Raw genomic sequence first — 17269 nt, 5'->3', positions numbered from 1 at the left:
GTCCGCGCAGCAGGCACGTACACGCACGTACGTGCGGGCGCGCACACGCGTGACGCGCACGTGCAAAAGCACGCAAGTCGTCCTCCATCTCCTCCACCCCCATCCACCACCGTATTCAGCATTCTCGCACACGTAACGGGGCACTTCTGCGCCCGCCGCCGCGCTCTCGCGCGCGTATCGCACGTTCCGGCGCACATGACTGCCCCGTATAGTCGCATTTTCTCGAGCCAATGGCTGTGAAATCGAGCGTTTTCCCCGCTTCTTTCTCTTCCGTCGTCTTCTCTTCCGCGGAATTGCGGACGCACTCGAACACTACATTCCCCACCTCGGGGAGAGCCGCTCGTCGAATTCCGCCCGGCTCCTCGAGCGCCACGCCGGCCGAGCGCGAGAAACGTCCGCGCGGCGAGCGCGCGCGTCTCGCATCGAACGACCGACCGACTTCCTCTCTCGCCTTGCTCGCGACAATCCCGCCGCTTTTTTCGCAGCTATTAACTCGAACAATAAGGTGGTCGTGTAGTCGTATATATAATCATGTATAATGTATATAATAATAATGCAGAAAAACTAGGATCCGGCTGGTAGAATTTTGTAGTTTCATCGACTAATTTTGTCGCCCGGGCACTTTTCATTCCCACAATATGTTGAAAACTATTTGAAAGTAAAGAAAATGTATATCGCGAAATATGTACAATATGAAACACGTTGTTATATTTATCGGATAGATCGGATAGAAACCTTAAAACTTTACAAACGTCTGTTGGATGTTCAATCGTTGGCTATTAATTTCTTTTAAAGCTCCTGTGTCCTCGCTGTGACTTTCTTCGTTCGATGACGTCAGAAGCGAGAAATCGTATGCTGAAATATATTGCGTCGTACGCACGCGCTTGAGATAAAAGAATATACGAAATCGATCACGAATGGAATTTTCTTCGTATATTCTTTTATCTCAACCGCGTGTGTACACCGTAATATATTTTGGCACGCGATTTCTCGCTCTTGACGTCAACAAGCAAGGACACCGTCAAAGCGAGGACACAGAAACTTTAAGAAAGAATGATATGATGATATACATATGTAATAAGATAACATATAATAATCAGTTAAAAAGCGAAAAAAAATTTGATGGGAAAAATGTTATTAAACAAAAATAAAAGAGTGAGTTATCCGTCTTTTCCTGTTAACTGGTCAAAAAACAATTATGAATTATTATCATCGTTAGTTTATGACAAGTATTTTTTCAAAGAGTAATAAAATTAAATTAAAAAAATAAGAAAAAATTACGTTAATAACAAAGTGGCTCGACTGGAAGAGCGACTCAGGTAGGGAAATTTGGCCTTATACCGGGTAAGATAGTGCGATCCCACTTGCGTTACCTGTGGAAAGACTCGCGAAACTACAATACGCTGCGTTTCAACAGCACGTGTACAGAAGCATCAGCATATGGCTCCGGTCGGTGCTGACCTAATCTTATTCAAGAGTTAATAATATTTCGCGGCAGATTCTGTCTTTTCGGAGGGGGGACACGAGGGAAGAAATCGAATATCGCGCTCGAACATTAACGGATGGTCGGGCGGAGGTCGATCTCGCGAATCCTTACCCGCGTTGAAACATTAATTTCCTCAATATCGGAAAGACGTTCTCGCAAGCTCCCTTCGCAAGCGGAATCACATTCGCGACGTGACGCCATTTCGCCTAAGTATTTGATTTGTTTTCCTCGTTGGCACACCCGGGCTCCGCGCTAATCGATAATCAAAGCACGACGAGATTCGTCGTCGTCAACTTGTGCAAATAACTCCCGCGAATGGGAAATCTCGTTGACCTCGTTTGCTTTTTTAACAACGTGCCTGGGAAAGGAGAAACCCCGTCGAATCGTAGCTCGTTCTTAATCTTCTTTCGAGCGAGCCGGTGATTTCTGTTACCTGGGAAATATCCGCGGTTCTTTTTTACGGCCGGCATAACTTCGCGGTTAAAGTTTAATTAAGTAATGCACTTCCGGCGCCGGGCAGCGCGCGCTACTTCTCGCGTCGAATTTTTCTTCGCGGGAAGACTAAGCACCGCCATCGGCCATAACTTGTCGGCGGGGAAACCTCGCTAGACCCGGTTCTTTTCAATGACGACTCGAAGGGAGAAGTCGCGCGCCGTCCGGCGAAACGCCGCACTCGTGAAAATTCGCAGTCCCGACTTCCGCGGCAGCTGTTACTTTATTTCTCGCAGAGTTGAATCCGTCCCTCTCGTCGCACAATTATTCCAGCTTTTTACAGCTGGCGGAATATTCGGCGGTTCTATTGCGCGTGTAATACGAACGTATAACTCGTCTTATAGTCGCGACGTGTGTTACGTTTCGCAGTTGAGACGAAGAAAATTGAAAATTTTTCAAACGTCTCGTAAACTCACTACGCTTCGCGGAACATCCAAATCCAGCGAGTTGCAAGCATAAAGGGTGTCCCAGACTCACGATCGTACATTTGATTTTACAGCCATACGTTTGAGCAATAAATCGAGGACAGAAGATCGAAATAGGTTAATGATCGAAACTGCTTGAGCGGATTGAAGGTAGAAGCTGCTGTTTAATCTAGGTAGGTTAAGTGGATTTAAAAGACCTCAATTTTCAAAGATGAATTTTAAACTAATATCAATCGCACATCACTGCGATATCGTGGGAAATTATTTGAAGCTCCGATTCTCGAGATATATCTGCGCGATTGAGAATTTGAACGAGTTTTCCGGAAAGTTTATCCCGGAACGTGCTCATCCGTGACACCCCGTATACGAGGAAGACAATTTGATTCCTTGTGTCGTTTTCGGGCGCGCGTGCAAAGCGGGCCGAAATCCGGCGCGCGAACTCGAGAAATGGGAACATCGTGGAACTGAAAGTACGGCTCCCGCTATAGCCGGGGTTATATTTTCCAGCTTGCGGCAGATCTCTCACCGATTTCGCAATATACAGCCGCGGGAGTTTTCCCCCCGGTGAGATATAGCGCCCCGTGAAATTGCTCGCGAGCGGCCCGATGACGTATTGCGCGACGACGAACACACCGGGTATATATACGCGAGAGTTCCGGCAATATCAACGGGCTAGGAAAAGCGCGTTACGGTATGCGAATTCGACGATACACGGGAAAACTACTTGCACCCTGACCCTCTTTCCGCCACGTCGTTTAATCGACGCGCTTCCTACGACCCTCCCGAGACACAGCGTTTACTTTGGCAACTAAAAATACCAGGAAGATGGCATAGCTCCCTTGCATCGGAGGAGATATTTTATCAGAAGGAAAGAAAAAGAGAGGCTGGCGACTATTTTAACGCAACGGACTCCTCTCGGTGAAATCGTGTTGGAAAAATCCGTTTTTCCCAGGAAATGTCCAAAATTGGGAAGAAATCGTCAGAGGCGGAGGCTGACTCATTTTTAATATAGTTTTAATGAAGATATAATTTAGTCGAAATTGTTCAAATATTCAGTTTGGTCTTCTGGGCTCTTCTAATTTCTTTTGAAATTCGTAATTAAATTCATTCGTTGTAGGACACCTGATATAAAAAAAAAAATAGTATGCCATGTGAAAATTAGGAAACTGAAAAATATTTAGCGACCTATTGGATGTGGCAAGCTAGGTTTAATATTTAACATTGATTATTCGATAGGCGCATTTTATTACACAAACGAATTGCGAGGATACTTAAAAGAAGAATAAGCACTGGGAGTTCTATTTTTTAATGGAATTATATAATTTTTTTAACACAAATCGATTCCTCTGTTCATTCAGCGTGTAAAAGTACTAAGATAAGATCATCGAAAAGTGAAGATTTTTCGAGATATTCTACTTTTTATTCTGACATTTTTCGGTACAAGATATAAAATATCATAAAATATTCACTTTTCGATAACGCCGTCTTAATACTACTGTACGCAGAATGACAGGAAAATCCGATTTTCAAGGCACAGAAGGAGTTTTCACAAATGATCCTGGCTGTTTCAATGCGAAACTGATTTCATTTGTGTTACTCGTCGCGTGGGGCGGAATTTCGCAGATTCTACTCGGCACACCCCGTAGCTGGCCCATCTTTATCCGTGTCGGTCTTATCGATCTCGGCAAGATGCCGCATTATTACGCACACGCGTCCTGGCGGAGCCAACGAGACACAATTACGCTGCGTTCGCTTTAGGACGCAGTTTGAATCGCTTTTAATGCGCGCTCCCTAATTGGCCGCAGGTGCACACCTGAGCAAGTCCCCAAAGAGGACGCCACGTTGAAAACCGTGCAATACCAGCGCGTAAGTACAGAAGCTGGCCAGCGTTTACGAAATGATGGCCATTTCGCAGCAACACTCGTTCTTATTAGCGCGTGTAACAACCGTGAGAGACGATTTGTACCCGTTGAAATAAAGCGGCGAAATATACAAAATCCTGTTGACTCTCGCCGGGAGATAATGCGTTTCGCGAAGTTTCGCGAAATGAAATAGCCGACGTCGCGGCGTGAAGAATCGCGCTGCTTCATAATTAGACAAGAACGAAGGCGACGAAGTCTTTTTTTTTATTTCGAAGGAAAAACGCGATTGCGAGGTGGCTCCGCTTCTCGCGCGGGAGGGACACGCGCGGCGAGATCGTTCGCTCACGTGGCCGCTCGGCCGCGCATTTGGCGGCAAAATTACAGGAGTCAGATCGGGAAATTACGACGGCGGAGTCGAGACACTCCCCGTTGACGCTCACAGAGCGAGAGCGGTCATTCGGTGCGCGCGGCATTTGCACGAGGTCGTTTTCCGTCTCGCGTGTAATCCGGCCCTTTGTAGGTTGGCCCTGGCGCTCCGCTCCGCTTCGCTTGATTATTAATTATTATTGGAAGGCAAATGTAGCGTGACCGTTGCGCGCGGCAGCGATCGATAATTCATGCACGACGAGCCGCGCTCCCGAAGAGAATTAATTCGGGCATGCGACTCTCTTTGGACGCGGCTCGCCTTTATCATCGACTGTCGCGCGCTCCTCCATTTTCCCTCGAACCGTCGAACCTGCCTTGTATTTATAAACTTTTCGCCATTAGAAGCACTCGTCGCGCGCGCGCGCGCGCGCGCGCTTGGCCGTCGAGAGCGGGCGGCCTCAAAACTTCCCCCCTGAAGGATATCGACGCAACGACTGCTCGTTCCGTCGTCGTCGAGACGATGAAAACTTCGTAATTTCGGACGTGCTCCAGTTTGCCCGTCCGACTTCTCCGCCCGCCGAGCTATCGCGATCTCTCCTGAAGGCGAGCTTACGATCCCGGGGATTCCTACGCGCCCGGATGAAAAGTTGCGCGGTGTGTTCGATCGGCTATTAACGGGAGAAGTGTTCCATCGCGGAGGACAGTCCCGTGGCTGCTTTCTTATTGAGTCGTGGAAAAAAGCGAAAATCTTCGGGGATATCGGGAACTTAAGTCCTCGGGGAAAAAACGTGTCGCGATAATATATCCTAATATTGCGACGCAAACCAATTCTTTAGTCGCTCCAAGTGTCACATTATTGCAATGTATGTCTTATTCTTGCACGTATTTCCCAGTGATACGCTATTCTAGTATACACTCAGAAATAAAAAGAAAAATAAAATATGAATAAAATGAAGAAAATAAAGAAGATTACGTTAGGCTTTTACTGTCGCTCTCCAAATAACACGTGTAGTCTTTGCATTGTATATTTTAGATATATATTAACTATTTATTTCCCCTCTAGTATACAATATTAAGAATAAGTGTTATACATATAATTTTTTTCCAAACTTCTTTAATAAACAATGACCGCCGGTTAAAACTTTTTGCAGGTTACTCAGGACGAGATGTCCTTGACGACACGCATCACGATCACGATGTTTGGAGCTTGCTCCCTTGGGAGGAATAATTATCCCAAATTGGATGTTACGAGAGAAGTTTTCGCGGGATCCTCTCAGCAGAATAAACAGAATAAATGACCGCCGAGTTTCCTCGGAACGCACGAGAGTCGATAAAAATCCGCTTCCATCGCCGCTATATTAGAGACGAGGACCTTAAAGAATCGCTCGTAGGACGATTCTCCTCGCGGGTCACCGATAAATCGCCGGAGCTCGGTAATCTCCGCGCATTTCCTGTGTTTTCCCGCATTTTCCTGTGCGTTCAGAATGCGAGGGAAGCCGCGGGACGGGTGGGAAGGCTCGTCGGGCAAGTTGAAGTTATCGTTTTCATAATTCTCGGCGCTTGAAGAGGGGTGGATCGACCGATGAAAATATGCCGCTGTTACGGGAGGATTAGCTGGGATTAGCCGGGAGATTTAGAGTCATCTGGGGGAAAGGGGGGGGGGAGGGAGCGCTCTCGCTAAATGTCTAATCCGGAAATATGGTTGTCTTCTCTCAGGATTCACCGGGAGGGACAGACGCCGGAATGGGAACGGACGCACGAACGACGGAATTCTCGGCAGCGACGGCGGATAATCCGCGGCCTGCACTAAATTTCACTTTGCAACGTTATCTCGTATTACGAAAACAGATTGCGGCACGCGGCCGCGGTGGTTTGCTCTTTTGATCCGGCACCGTGCGCCGCGACAAAACGAAAGAAACGCCCCGTAATGACGTTTTCAACGGGTCAACGTCGTCGGTTTTACCGTGGTTTCACGGATCCTCCGGCGGTTATTCGTGAGTTGGACGTGAGTGTATGCGACTACGCGTATGTGTACGTGCATCGCACAGCTTCTCCTAGTAATTAAAAAAAAAAAGAATAGAGTCTAAATTATCGCTAATTAAATCTCTTCAATTAATCTCTTTGGCACTTCCTCACTTAACTTAAATGTGGGGTACCGAGTTGTGAACAGTGTAAGGTACGAGAGAGGAAAATATTTGGGCAAACTTTCATTCAATTATTTCGCGAAAAGGCAGAGGCGCAGATCTATAATCTGCTCCCGTTATTACAGCGCTGTGTAATACAGCTATTATTATCGCACCGTTTACCAGTGCACCTCTCGGCAGCAATGTCGCAGCGGCATTTGTTTTGCAACGTGACGAGAGAGCATTTATACTCGTCGGTAAACGAGGGAAGCGGTAATTGTGATGTTACTTTGCACGCTAATGGAAGAATTGTTTGATGCAAAACAGCAACTTCCTCGCAAAGATCGAATGTCGTAAAGAGCGTGCGGAATTATTATTAACACAATAAAAGGAAAACGGGACCTAAACATGCTTGAAAAGGAAGAAGAGACACGAATATTCCGAGGGAAATAAATTGATATTCTTCTAGCGGCGTAATCGTACATTCTCGTACACGCCAAAGAAATATGAATTTTTTATTTAAGATATATTCAAGTCACAAATTTCCTCCCATTACGAGTGTCTCCTGTGCCGTGTGCGCGTCGCATGAAACCACCAGTCAGGACCAGTAAAGGACGCGCAATATCTGATATCCTAACGCGACTCTCCCGGCTCTGTGTGTGTGTGTGAGATTCAGGTATGCGGAAACACAACGAACGATATAATTCCGCTACACCGCTTCACCATTAGTTTACGATCCCCATGGGCGCACGAAGGGTTGGGTGCGATGTTTATGGGACCCTGTAACGAGGAGCCGCGTAACGCGGTAGCCCCCCCCCCCATCGTTCCAGAGCTGCGGGCAGAAAGTTATAATTGCTGTATGTTAACCGACAGTCGCGGCGACGCGGCTGGTGACCATGTTTTTACGGTCCACCCGCTACGTTTTTATCCTTCGCATATGTCGCAAGGGTGAGATCAGTGTTCCAACTTTTCTTTCTCCATTCTTCTTTTCTTTCTTTTCGAGACAGTCGCACCCACATCTCCTGCAATTTTCTGCTTCTCAACCCGGGAGGGGGAGAGAGAGAAAGGGAGAGAGCTTCGAGTTTTGAAATCTCTCCGGACTAAAAAAAACTAAGAATATTCAGTATTTACATAAATTAAAGTTTCGCAAAACTTGCGGGCTCCCGAAAAAGCAAAATACACTTTATGAGCGGATAATCTCGGGAAAAGGTATGATGCACTTTTCATGATAGTAAAAAATGTATTTCATAAAGTTACAATATTCTGTAATCGGCCGTTTACTCGCAACGTAATGTAAGTACACTTTCACGCTCGTTCGTTTAATAGCGCTCGTTCAGTCGTTCAAAAAAGTCGTTAAAAAAAAAGTACACGTAGGATTCTCGTCACCGACGAATCACCAACGCCGGGCTCACCGCAAGGCTTAATGAGTCGCCGTATCGACGCGGTTTTCCTCTCGCTTTGCTCCTCTCGCATCCTCCGCGGTTCCCTCCGACTCGGACGAGGAGAGCTTTTCCAACTACTCCCCGAAGACTATAGATTATTGCAACTTCTGACGCGCTAGGGATGGAATTAAAAACTTCGGCCGCCGACGTCGGGAGTTATCCACGGCTGACNGGGGGGGGGGGGGGGGGGGCTCCGCGTGAGGAAGTTTTAATGAATATACGCGGCGCGCCGTTACATTAGCGTTTTATTGCTCGTATTGTCGTCGTTGCTCGCCGTTTCGACGTGGTACTGCTGCAAACGCTGTAACCACATCATCCAGTACTTCTGCAGCGTGTCGTCGCACACTTCGTGCACCGTTGCTGGGTCGCCACACGTGTAAGCAATCACGACTAACCCGCGCTTTATCTGAGAAATCAAGAGATACGAATCAAGAGATACCCGGTCAGTCCGGATAATTGCGACACACACACGCGGCTAACGCCGGGATTTCTTTAACACGTGTATCGTTTTCGATACACGCGTGGACTTAAAACTCCAAGCCAAATGATATTTTTGTCATTAAATAATAAAGTAAAATGATTTGCCTTATCACCAATTCACACTCTGTTATCATATTTGGTGTACTTTTAAAGACGTGGATCGATTTCGGCGCACATGACGTAGTAATGAGTGTTACGCTAAATAAAATGAATTCGACATTTTGGTACCGAAAACATCAGAGGTAAAATAAACAACGGGTAACAACATTTTATGAGAATTGACCCAACGTATCGTACGTATGTATAAATTGTTTCAATAAGAATATCGTATATCGCTTCGATTATAAACGCAAAATGTTTCACAAGTTTACATTTTATTTGTTTTATAACAAGCTATAGTCTGTCTAGTGCGTTCTGTTTTATTCTACAATATCTTGTTTGTTATTCTTCAATATTTTAATTTTGAAATAAACTTATTTGCTTCACTCTACTGTGCATTTTACACTTTGAATATCCACTTTTATAATAAATAACTTTCTAATTCACAAAAAAAATCATAAATCAAATAATTATAACACATTTATCAAGCTCCACATCGTGTGCCATTTTCAATACACGTGGCGTGAATTGAAAGTCGCGTGAAAAACGGCCCGCCACGGAATGAATTAACGATCAGAAAATATCACGATATTAAGTTTATTCTTTTGGTATTATTAAATTAATTTGCACTGAGTTCGTAATATCTGACAAAAAGTTATGACTGAAGTTGATTCACTGAAATTGAGAATTTTTAAATTGGAATATCAAAGTTTTTGGATTACTGAAATTGCATTTTTAAAAAAAGATCTTTCCATGCAGTATTGTGAAAATTCGATATTTCTGATGTAGATTTTCGATTTTTATTTTCATTTTGTAGAGATATTTACCGCAAATGGATATAAATTCGAAGCATTGATAGCTCCGATATACGCGGCGACTTGTATGGGCGCGTCATACGTTGCTTTCAAGTCCAATTTCTTCTTGTCCGACTTCTTCCAATCGATCACGTAGTTCTCGCCCCTGCGAGTTCGGTACGTGTGAGAGCATACTAAACCTGTACAGGGTGATTTCAGACTTCATCACTCGAAAGAGGAGTCCGTAGGTAAAAGCCGATACGGCTCAAAATCACCCTGTAGTAAGTTTATACACGTCGTTTTAATTATCGGTATTTTATAATCGCGCAATTACAAAAATAAAATCAAAAATACTGCGAGCAATTACGAGCAATTCTAATAACTATTAGTGGTGCTTCTTTTATTATTAAATTCTGATGAGGGTTATTTTCAGAACGCAATTTTCTAATGATCGAAATTACGAACGGTTGCAAACTGCAAGCAATCACAAAGAAAATAGCACTTTTTATAGTGAAAATTTAATTGCTTAAAAGCTAGGTGCCAAATTCAGAGACGTGGTGACCTCTGTGGCGCTGCCCCGTTTCGGAGCAGACTTTGCCTTGCGATGGCAAAGTTCTGTTTTACCTGTAGGAAGCTACACAGTCAACTATGCCTTTGTAACGTAGTTTTGTGTGAGCTACGTGCGACTCGATCGCTTTCACCTCGCTCACGTTTTCCAGGACGCTCCGCACGCTTTTGAAGACCGGCTCAATTCGGGAGGAGACCTCGTATTCTTTCCCCAGCAAGCTGCGCGCTATGCACGCGTGCAGAGATGATCCGTCTTCCAACAGCTCTGCGCATCAAGAGCGAATAGATTTATTTTTTTTATACTCTTTGAAAACGCGCGCGCGGAATAACTCATCGAGTACCTCTCTGATACCTGTCGAATCCCTTTTGCCCAAGTATTATTATCATTCTTCTCCTCCACACTTCCAAGGCCAGCTTCGACTCCGGTGACATGGTGTGCATTAGAATCTTTGTCACGCTGGGAAATCTTATCGTTTTCAAATCATCTTTCGCGGATATCGATAACACCTCCGTCAATTCTGCCGATGGTTCTCTTTTGTTGCCCATAATCGAAAAAGATTGTATATTCTTTACGACAATGTCAAAAAATTTTTCAAGTACACCGCGCTTCGCAGCTGAACTTTCAATATCAGTCGCATTTGAATCAGACGATATGCTATCGTGGGAATTATTCTCTATGAGTGTTTTTTGGCCGGTAATCTCAGGCGTTATTTTCTGCGTAGAATGACTGGACTCTGAATGAAAAGTATCTTCGATATTTCGATTGGCCGGCCTTTTATCTTCCACCGTCACCGAGCTGAAATTTTCCGGGGATTTTGTCCAATCTGTCCGACTCTTATCTTCATGTTTGTTTTGTTGTTTTTCAGATACGACGATTCGTTTTACACTATTACGAGATTGTTTCATGACCCATGAAAATTCCGTATCTGAGTTGTTTCGTTTCTGTTTAGGAATCTTTCCTTTTCTTTCTAATTTTAACCTCGTATTCTTTTCTTTATTCGTTTCAAGCAAATCGCCAAACACAGATTTATATTCCTTCATTAATTTGTTTATCCTCTCCGCCTTCGAAGAACGGTAACTTCTGACAAACGTTCGGTGCACATTTGACATGTCGGGAGATGGCGCACGTAAGACACAATTACAAGTTCTCAACATGATCATGATTTTGTCGATTGATGTGTGGATACGGATATTATTCGTAGTATACTTGGCTATAACGTCACAAGCTCTGCGAATAGATAATTAAATACAACATAAACATGCACACTATATAATCTCTTTCTGTATTCTATTTTTAATTAATATATTGACAGATATCTCGATACTCAATAATCCAGAATTACAAATTTTAATAGCATATAATAACGATAGTAGAATGTTAATTTCCCATCGAAATATTTTATCTAAACACGTCGTAATTGTCGTGGGTATGAGGATTTGTCAGATGTAAACAAGCTTACCGGGAAAACATTAAGGTTATGTAGTCTACGAACATTGGCACATAAGTACAACTGCATTGCTACAAAACTGATCGCGGCATATCTGACAACGGAAATCTTACGGAATTATTTGATTTTTGAAATCATAAGATAAACGAGACTTTTCATAATCGATTATAGCGAAGGAACGTAGAGTAACATACGAAGAGAGGTTATGTTCTCGTACGCGTGCCACACATTCACGCTAAAGTGGTGGTGGGTGAACTACGATGTGGGTATGTGAATAATAATCTAGTAATTATTCATACAAACATACACACACTGAAACCGCATTCCCTATTACATTACACTTTCTGCATTTACCGTAAAACAGGTACACATCCGAAGAACTACTAAAGTGCAGCTGAAACGAACAGGTACTAAACGACATCTCATCGCCATCTATGAATCCTTCCCTACACTTTTCTTTGTAAGGTTATCGACATTCGTGTGTTCTGTTGCTGCGCAGTTGCAATTGCGCTACATCGCACGCCTCTATGTTTGAAATAGACAGAAATTTAAAATCAGACGAAGATAAAAGAGGCAAAGAGAGGCAAACGGTACTGTCAAAATTCTTTGTACCATGTAAATGATAAATATATTTTCTTATTTACGCGATTAACACCGCGAGTTAATCGCTTCGTTCAGTAACGAAGTAAAATCCACCAACTTTACGGGCTTTAGTGAATATATGGAAATTTCACTGTTTAATAATTTCTGTTCATTTAACTCAAATTAATGTTAAATCAATGTAGACAGTAATTGCAAAAATGCAGTTTCACAAAAATATCTTACATATTTAATTGTAAATTTGTATGCATACATCGATAAAACATCAAAAGGCAATCAGAAATTTTTAAATTAAAATACTATACTTAAACTATTCAGATATTAATATCGGATGAAAGACTAAAAACAGTCGATGTAATATTATCCTCTTTCAGTTACCACCAGTGCGCCCCAAGCCTTTTTAGTGGTTACGAAAATTTGTCCAGGGTAGATGGTCTTCAACAGTATCTCGTTGGTGCTTTATTATATAAAAGAATAAAGGAAATCGAAAAGTCGTACATCACGACTTCCTCCATAAAAAGTATATTCACATTCGACGTTCAAATTTCCCCGTGATATCTGAGGAGAGCATCCTCCCCCTGGTGCGATTAATTAATAATTCGCTTCATTTTGCAGGAAAGAAAAAAAAAATGTAAAGAAGATCGCATAGAAAATCGGGCGTTGTCAATATTTCCTTGCGAACGCGAGCGAGCCGGACAACATTAACGGCCGATTGTAAAAGTCCGATAGCGTTTCGCGATATCCGCGATTTCCCGGTGCGCGCGGTTGATCAGCGGGGTGTGCCCGGCGCAACCCCCTCATTGCACTTGGTTTGCACAATAGCCGGCGGCGTACGACCTTTGATGCGATACACCTTTCTCTCCTCCTCCGCGGAAAATTAGCGGTATGACGTGCTTTATTGTATGACGTGCGTCGATACCATTAGGCGTATCGCACACTGACGTAAGTCCGTTTCGCCGGCACGGCCCTTTCGAAGGCCCCCGTTGTTCGGCGTTCACAGACGGGCCGCGTTTTGCATCTCTCGCTAACTTTCCCATGATTAACGAGTCTTTTAGGATTTTTTCCTAATTTAATAACCGCCTGCTGTGTCGAATCGAGTTCACGGTTCAGTCCGTTTGCAAAATGGCGATTATACGCCGAGTGGCGAAGGAACGGGAAGATAACGCTTGCGTGAGAGGCGGTGATAAACGGCCGCACGCTTAGCAATTAACTCCTCGCATTTTCTCACCTGGAATCCGAAAAGGGATCTATTTCTTGTGTTTTTCAATGTCCCGATAAAGAGGTGGAAATAAGCGAGCGAGAGATTATTTTTGTAATATTGTGTACTTCGTCAGAAGTAAATTTAGCTCTGAAGTCATTCTCTCGGAGGACAGAAGATTCCTTGGCGATAAGTCTCCCTCCGAAGTCCCGTCTGTGCGGAGTGTAAAACTACCGGGTTATCTTCATTGGCAATTTCTCCGATGAATCTGAGGGGGGCAAAGATCAGCGTTAAATCTCGGAGGCGAAACTCCCTCATCTCTCTTTCGTCTTCGTTCTTTTTCCTGTTTCGCCAGCTGCGGGATATGCGATAGGTTGCAACAGGGAAAGGGAGGGGAAGTGTGTGGGAGGAGTGAACCGGGCAGAAAAATGTCTGCACGTTTTTACGTAACGTTGCAACCGAAAACCGTCGTCGTTGCGGAGTGCGACAGTGAAAGTTTCGTCGTGGATGAAATTTAAGATGCGCGGAAAATGCGATACGGTATGTCGTCATGCCGTATCGTTGCGTCCAGCCGACCCGAGACGTCGAATTTTTGTGCTATTCTGAAGCTCTTAAAAATAATCTGCGCCTACTTAGACGGCCTATAGATTAATAAGAACCTCTTACGGTATTGACAACTTCTGTCTTGAACCTTTAATTAACAGATACCTTTAATAACACAATTACCTTTAATAACATATTGAATTTTAATGTTACACTCAGTAACCTATTTTTTGACGCTAAAGCAACAAAAACGGAAATTTAAGTCATCGTCAGGATCAAAGTAGGAGTTACATTATTGGGATTGAAATTAAACTTATTTCGCTATCTCAGCTCCTGGAGAAGAAAAGTAGTTAAATCAACGAAATTTCGCTTAAATGAACATAATTTTCTCAAGCGCAACATTTAGTCTATTGATCAAATTACATAATTCCTTTAGTGAATTATCAGTTGATTCACCAATTACGATTTCATCAGCAACTATATCCGCACAATATATTATTGCGCCAACGCATAATTTGTTCAACGGACGTGACATTTTTTAAACGAAGGAACCGCTCATTTTGTAGATCCAACCGTATTTTTCAATGTACTAAGTTGCAGAATTAAAGATTTAACACAGAGCAGAGATTTCGGCTCGACGAACGGGATAAGTCGCGTATTTGGATCGGGAAGATCTTCGTGCGCTCACATCGAAGGTAGACATCGCGTGATTCCCTCTTTCTCTTCCATTCCTGCGGATCAAGTTGCATCGGCTGTCGGGTAATTTTAATTCAAAGCCGGTCTGACCCATTCGTACCCATGTATCCCGCGGCCGTGCGTTTCGATTAGCCTCGATATAATAAAGAAATTAATTCTAAGAGAGAGACATACTTAATTCCTGATCCTTAACTCGTTACCCTCGGCCTCGATCCTCCCTCGAGCGATCAGTCGATCAACTTTTAATCTCCACTGACGCAAGTGCGGCGTCGATGCCGATCGCGCGCGCAGTCTCGTAACAACGAATTTTCGTGACGAGCGCGCAAGAAAAATCGCTTTAGAAAGGCGTATTAGAGCCACGCGCCGCACGTAACGTTTTCTTACCTCTCCGCTATCGCCCCGCTATCGCCCCGCTAACTGCTTCTCCAACTGCCCCCTTCCCGCTAACGTATTTAACCGTGCGTGTGCGTGTGTGGTTGTGCGATACATATACACACGCGTGTTACTCTTTTCGTCGAGATGCAGTACTGTGAGAAAAGACTCCACCGGGTATAAAAGGGGGTGTGTCTCATGCGATCTGCACCAGTTTCAGTAGTGATCCCTGCACCGCCGCATCATCATCGTCGCCATCATGAACGCTCTGGTAAGTAAAATTACTTTTTACCGGGCTTCTTTCTTTATATTCAGTTAAAAGTAAATTTACCTCTCTGAAATCATTTCCTACGGAGGAGAGCAGACTCCTCGGCGATAAATTCCCTCTGAAGCTTCGTCTGTGTAGGATGTTAAAAAACTGCAATCTTTATTCAGCTTTCTCATTCAAAGCCCTTTCCCGAACGAAAAGAGAGACGTAAAAATCGTGATAAAACCGTCATAAAGGTCAGTCAAAATGACGTTACGTTTCGGAATAAAATTTCGCGCAGATTCGCAAACTTGAGGAGAAGCGGGTTAGCGAATAACGACCGGAGGTGGAATTGGATAAGATAAATTCAAGCTTTGTTTGGGATTCTTCATTCAAGTAAATGGAAACGGTGGAGAGGCGCAAAGAAATCGGATCGATCGTGCCGCGCTTGATTGTTAATAAATCGTTCCAATTGTCGCTCTTACAACGCAGTCTGTGGGAAACTAAATTGCGCCTTGTAAAATTAAAGGCATCGTTTCATTCGCGACACTTCGTCCCTCTGTTTGCTAAATAAGCTATTCATGTAATGAAACATACGTTTGTCGTCGTGAACGACGACATGCGAATTCGTAACGAGATAAATACCGTACAAAGCACTACATTTTCGCTCTGGTGTCGCAGTTCCTGCTGACTGTCCTTTGCCTGGCATTGCCCATTTACGGCGAGGAGACGCAGGTGACAAAGAAGCAGGACAAACGAGGCGTCCTGGGTCTGGGATACGGTGCACTCGGACATGGAGGAATAGGGTTTCAAGGCAACCTGGCTGGCGTAGGAACGGGTTACGGAGGTATTTGCATAGAAAAGAAAGATTTCCTCTTTAATGGAATTTTTATGTTAATTTTTGTGGGCGGGTCCACTTTTGTTAGGCAATTTCAAGCCACGTCCGTCACGTCTGTACCATTGTCCGTGCAGAAAAAGGAATCAGTTCCACTATGCAATATGTCTAACGTAATTACGGCGGATATGTGCGCTAATAGTCCAGAATTCTTGCTGAGCCTATTCGCCTACGCAATCTCCCGCAGACTTTGACGACTACACACAGCGGGGGGATTTTTTCACCGTCGTCGGCAGATTTTGCGATTAGATAGTCCGAAGGGACGGATATCCAGTCCATCAATCTATTTTCGCATTGCCCCCATAACGTTGTAATCGCGGACCGTTAACGATAAATACTTCTTTATAAAGCTGTTGAAAAATTGAAAATTACACCGTCGGGAAACGAGAGGATTGAGCTCTCGTCGACGGCGATTCGCGAGTCAGTAAACATCACCTAACGGTAACATCACAACGATGCTTCTCATTCAACAATATATATAATAACTCTTACACACAATGCATGTTATGTTGCACTTACATTATCGAGCGAGAAGTTATAACTTTGATGTGACGTTACTGTTAATTAACGGGGATGTATCGGGATCAATTTACCGACGGGCGAACGTTTCGTCGTGAAAATTTCCCGCGCGATCCGAATCTCGCGCTCGGCAACTCGCGACGTTCGAGCCAGGGTTCGTTCGCGCGTTGTGACCTCCTCGGGAATGCGTTTCGGTCAAAGATCAGCCGACAAACGCCCCCTTTAATTTCAGGATACGGACACGGTTACCTGGGCAATGCCGCGACCTATTCCGCGGGTCATGGTGCCGCCGTCGCCGCCGCGCCTGCTTATTCCCACACTTACAGCGCGCCAGTGGCCTCCCATGGCTATAGCGCACCTTCGTACACGTCTTATCGTGTTGGTTACGCGGCTACCTTAGGACACGGCGCGGGTGCAGGACTCGGTGCGGCAGCCGGCGCGGGACACGGTGCGGGAGTCGCGTACGGCGCGGCGTACGGCGCGGGACACGGCGCGGGACTCGGAGCTGGTTTCGGCGGTGGTTACGGCCACGCCGGTGGTGGTTACGGCCACGGCTTGTGAAAAGAAACACGCGAACGGTATTTTAACCGACGTTGCGAAACTGACGTCAATGCG

At 44.5% G+C, this 17269-nt stretch overlaps 2 protein-coding genes across 5 annotated transcripts; one reads left to right on the top strand and one right to left on the bottom strand.

The window, feature by feature from the left end:
* Window positions 1-8371: 8371 nt before the first annotated feature.
* LOC106745975 lies at window positions 8372-12009 on the bottom strand. Of its 4 annotated transcripts, none has more exons than XM_014622056.1 (5): window positions 11939-12009; window positions 10478-11364; window positions 10194-10401; window positions 9603-9735; window positions 8372-8602 (listed from the first exon to the last, which is right to left on the bottom strand). In XM_014622056.1, exons 2-5 carry the CDS (start codon window positions 11295-11297, stop codon window positions 8429-8431), a joined length of 1335 nt encoding a protein of 444 aa, XP_014477542.1. In that variant the 5' UTR covers window positions 11298-11364; window positions 11939-12009; the 3' UTR covers window positions 8372-8428. The 4 variants fall into 4 exon arrangements, with proteins under 4 accessions (XP_014477542.1, XP_014477541.1, XP_014477538.1 ...); XM_014622055.1 differs by having other exon boundaries at window positions 11892-11975; XM_014622052.1 differs by lacking the exon at window positions 11939-12009 and adding an exon at window positions 11597-11869.
* A 3193-nt stretch (window positions 12010-15202) lies between these two features.
* LOC106745931 (keratin-associated protein 6-2-like) lies at window positions 15203-17222 on the top strand. The gene is made up of 3 exons (XM_014621961.1): window positions 15203-15264; window positions 15922-16087; window positions 16887-17222. Exons 1-3 carry the CDS (start codon window positions 15253-15255, stop codon window positions 17213-17215), a joined length of 507 nt encoding a protein of 168 aa, XP_014477447.1. The 5' UTR covers window positions 15203-15252; the 3' UTR covers window positions 17216-17222.
* Window positions 17223-17269: the final 47 nt, after the last annotated feature.

Source organism: Dinoponera quadriceps, unplaced genomic scaffold (assembly GCF_001313825.1).
Source record: "Dinoponera quadriceps isolate SergipeBrazil2010 unplaced genomic scaffold, ASM131382v1 scaffold1872, whole genome shotgun sequence".
NCBI lineage: Eukaryota > Metazoa > Arthropoda > Insecta > Hymenoptera > Formicidae > Dinoponera > Dinoponera quadriceps.
The sequence above is the reverse complement of the archived record's forward strand: the minus strand, read 5'-3'. Positions and strand labels throughout refer to the sequence as shown.